Source organism: Cyprinus carpio, chromosome A10 (genome assembly GCF_018340385.1).
Source record: "Cyprinus carpio isolate SPL01 chromosome A10, ASM1834038v1, whole genome shotgun sequence".
Classification (NCBI taxonomy): Eukaryota; Metazoa; Chordata; class Actinopteri; order Cypriniformes; family Cyprinidae; genus Cyprinus; species Cyprinus carpio.
In genome coordinates, this window is record NC_056581.1 from 982,766 (window position 1) to 987,127 (window position 4,362).

At 33.1% G+C, this 4,362-nt stretch overlaps 1 protein-coding gene across 1 annotated transcript; it reads right to left on the reverse strand.

Moving 5' to 3' along the window:
* Positions 1 to 230: 230 nt before the first annotated feature.
* ifi44d (interferon-induced protein 44d) lies at positions 231 to 3,340 on the reverse strand. Its single transcript, XM_019110936.2, has 7 exons — positions 3,228 to 3,340; positions 3,046 to 3,079; positions 2,474 to 2,678; positions 2,075 to 2,221; positions 1,812 to 1,983; positions 758 to 858; positions 231 to 616 (listed from the first exon to the last, which is right to left on the reverse strand). Exons 1-7 carry the CDS (start codon positions 3,262 to 3,264, stop codon positions 446 to 448), a joined length of 867 nt encoding a protein of 288 aa, XP_018966481.1. The 5' UTR covers positions 3,265 to 3,340; the 3' UTR covers positions 231 to 445.
* Between the last annotated feature and the right edge of the window lie 1,022 nt (positions 3,341 to 4,362).

Below are 4,362 nucleotides of genomic sequence, written 5' to 3' on the forward strand. Positions count from 1 at the left end.
ACTCAAATGATTTGGTATGGCAAAAAAAACATATAGCCAAAATGAGTCAGAAGTCTGAAATAAGAGGTTGAAATCAGATCGTACCCAGATGGATTGAGCTCTGATAAAGCATTCCTGTTCATTTTACATTATTACATTACACTTGTTACATTTTTTTTTTTTTTTTTATTGAATATTAATGTAATGTGTAACAAAATGCTTGTTTTTTGTTCAGGTTTGACTATCGTAATATTTATGCAAAAACTGACACTTCAAATCAACATTTCAAACAAATAAATAAATAAATACTTTGACAAAAAAGTGGTCTTTGAGAACATCTAAATATACAAACTGTAATAGTCTGCAATGAAGCTACCAAACTTATTATTAAACTTGTTTGTGCATATGGCAAATTAGTAGCAGGGAATTTTGTTAATTTTGTTATGCAGTATGCATAAAGTTCATATCAGTTGGAAGCAACTTCTCTCAGTCTGTCATTAGCAAGTTTTACAATTTGTTCAAATGCTGTTAAAATGAGAACATCAACATCATTATTTATTTTGATTTCATCTTGGTAGTTCTTCACTGGAAAGATGCAGTTCAATGGCACTCCAATCATCTCACTGCACACTTGTATCTATAGAAGAGGTAAAACCAAAAAAAAAAAAAAAAAAAAAAAAAACAGGGATGATTCTACAAATATCAGGCAAACTCGATATTCAAAAATTGTATTTCAACAAAGTGAAACACATATAGGACAATAAATGGCATGATTTACCTTCCTTTTGATCGTTATGCTGGTGTATACCTTCTTTAGGTCATTTTTCACCAGTGGACATGCTTCATCCACTTTAGTCAAGACGATCACTTGAGGAATCCCTACAATGAAAAAGTTAATGGTCTATGAAATAGTTCTGTTTTTTCTATTTGTCTTAAGAAAAATGTTATTTTAGGGGGGAAAAAGTAATTGTCTTTGAGAACAGGCTGAACATTAAGTTCAAAATATTCATTAATTAAATCATTAACAAATATACCTTATAGAGAATCTTCCTAAACATAGTTTTGTATGTATCTAATCTGATAAATATATAAGATATGAAAGTTTCCTTATTCGGGGAAGCATGAACTGTATAAAAATATAATTAAATATAATTTGTATTTGATATTTAATTTTCATCATCAACCCAGTATAAACATGTCATAATCAAATCTATAATTCAGTGCTCAAATCAAACTGACATCACAAATGATAAATGCTCAATTATAAATCAAATACTCAAACCAATCAAACCTACAAATAAAATGCTCAGTCGGACATTGCAAATTATAAATCAAATGCCAAATGAGAATGAGGTGTGTCAATCAAGTATCATGGGTGGAGCCTGCCTCAACACCGTTTACACTCTGGCTGATGCACGTGAGTAAACAGACAGTACTTTTATTTACCTATTTGCCACCGTACCTTGTATTTTATTCCTCTCCTTTAACCCGTAATGGCTTGCACGTTCAGTTACTGTGTTCTAGAACTGCCACTGGGTAGCAGGGGATATTTGCTGCATTTGGGGTAAAACAAAGGAATTATATATTGTATAAGGTGCCAAAATTATAGAAGGAGACCCTGGTTGCACTGTTTGTTCTTTCACACACATCAGATTGGCAGCTGCCTTCAGTTGTGGCAGGTTTGATTTGATTTGATTTATTATTTGAACTTTTTAAGTATTTGAATTTGTATTTTAATTTTAATGAAAAAAAAAAAAAAAAAAAAAACTTCCATAGCAACACTCCTTAATCTCCTATGAAAACAATAACCATAATTCATCGACCAGTCTCACTTGTATCTCTGATTCTGTGGCGGATTATCCTCAGTTTGTCAATAAGTCGGGCATCTGTAAAATTGATTGTTTTTGAGTCCACAACATAAACCATGCAGAAAGCCTGGTCAGACAGTAAAGGGTCCCTAATGTAATCTTCACTCTTGTGATCGATTGGCTCCTCTGGGTTGAACTAAGATTTAAAATAGAGAAAAAAATCTGTGAAAATATATGTATTTCAAAATTTTTTGAAGATGTATTTGTTTGTGAATTTGGTTAATTACTTTGTAGTTTTCTTTCACATGTCCATATATGGCTTTGATGACATCTTCTGGCTGAGACCCCTCCATTGCTTCAGTTTTTAAACCCATTGTATCAGTCAAGACAAAAGGCAAATCACCATCTGCACCTCTGACTCTGTGTGTTGTAATCTACAAAACAATAACAACAACAACAACAAAAGAAAATCAGAAATACTGTAGTTTCTGGTTGAAAATGCACAAATACAGTAGTTATGGCTCATCTAAAGATTTTTAGGTTATTGTGAAAATTAAAACTTGATGCATTTCCTTAGAAGAAGAAGAAGAAGAGAAGATGATGGTGATAATGATGCTGCTGATGATGATGATGATTCTCTTCATTTAAGTGCTGTAAATGCAATATTATTAGTAAATAATACCTACTCTGTTTGTGAAACTGTGGCTGGAGACACTATTTGCATTAACTACTGCTCCATTTGTGATCCGTCCTTGGAAGGTACTGTTGACAGAATTAATAAAACTGGACTTCCCTGCTCCGATTTGTCCAGCTACCAGGATCCTGATGTGCTTTATATCTGGATGACTCACAGAGAACTCTTCTAGACTTTTTTTCAGCGCTTCCTTCTGTCTGTGCCACAGCACAAGATACAAAATTCTTTACATAATATTTGTACATAATGTTTGTAAATAACACAAATGTAATTGATGTATGTTTCATAAAAGGTGTCTATTATTGATAAAATAATGCATTTGGTTTGTTTTAATACATTTTATATTCATTTTTTTGCTATGAAAGTCATATAGCCACACCCATTTCATAAAATAATTACTAAAAGGTAAGATCCAACTAATATTTTCAAGATTAAGCTCATATAGCTTCTTATTTGCCATTTCATCTGAATTCCTATTTAACTAAATATTGAACATAAGACAACCAACATTATTGTCTACATACGCATAAATAGCTTGGCTATTAACGTATGTAATGAACCTACCCCCATTCAGATTCCCTCCATGGTTTTTCCAATTCTAAAAAAAACAAACAAACATGCAATTTATATACAACATGATTTTAAAATAAGTTTCACAATGCAGCAAACTGATTTATCTCCTATTGTCTAAAACCATATCATGAAATATTGTAATATTACACATACAAAATGCTGTCTTATCTTACCTGGGCTTATTGTTGGTTTAGACGACCGATTTCCCATATTTGTTTAAATTTTTAAGGAGAAAAAGAGACTTGCTGTTTCTCAGTCAGTCTGCAGTCCACTCTGGAAGCTTATGCCTTGGTGACTATATATATGCCATTCAATTTTCATTTTCACTTTCAGCTTTACAAACAATAGTAATAAAACACAGTACAATTAAATTTCTTTTTTTAATTGAATAACAAAGATGAACATTTAAATGCCTTTTTTTTTTTTTTTTTTAAATAAGCGAAAATTAATACAGTTTTCAAATTAAGAGTTACAAATGGAACATGAACATGCTGCCTTTCTAGGAAACAGAAACTGAAAGTGTTTTGGAAGTGCTGTGTCATTCTAAGGAAAGAGAGCCAAGGATGTTAGACACAAAGTCAGAATAAGACTGATGCCAACAAACACCTGTGCATGATATACAGTGCTGGGAAGGTTACTTTGGAACAAGTTACAGATTAGAAGATTAGAAGTTACCCTGCTCCTCGATTGGGAGCAGTTAAATAATCATAATGACACCACACAATAGAGATTTTTTTGTCAAAAAATCGTTTGCGACAAGCCGTGAATCAGGCCACACCCTCCGATCGTTCGGGGATGCAAATCGGGCTTAAAATCAGCCTTAAAATTGTCTAGTGTGTGGCCAGCCTTAAACAGAACATAATCCGGACACTTCTTTTAAACTCTAAAGTAAGTGGGGTAAGGTGCTTTAGCAATCAGAGCGAAATCCTGTCAACAAGTTCTTTCCTACACAAAGCCTGGCATCAACACCTCAGTTCCTGCCTTCTATGAGGAGTTTGGTGTTCCCCTACCAGCTTTATCTGACGGCAACAGGAATTTCTTCTGTTAATCCACAGAAATCCAATCACACTGAAACAAACCTGTACCACTGCAGTGGCTTGGCCATGAGAGGCTTAACAAAACTGAATTCGAATGACACAATGGAACACATTTATTCAAATAAAGGCACAAACCTCAGTCATAATCTCAGTACAGATTAGAATTTCTGTCCTCCCACAAATAACAATAATCTCACAGACATGCATTGAACAATAAAGTTATAACTAAAGGGATATTTCACCCCAAAATTAAAAATGTATCACTTATGTC

Coding starts and splice junctions, on each gene's coding strand:
- ifi44d (XM_019110936.2), bottom strand. CDS start 3,264: ATGGGAAATCGGTCGTCTAAACCAACAATAAGCCCAG. Junction 3,080..3,227: donor TAAACCAACAATAAGCCCAG/GTAAGATAAGAC, acceptor TGTTTTTTTTAG/AATTGGAAAAACCATGGAGG. Junction 859..1,811: donor CCACAGAATCAGAGATACAA/GTGAGACTGGTC, acceptor TTTTCATTGTAG/GGATTCCTCAAGTGATCGTC.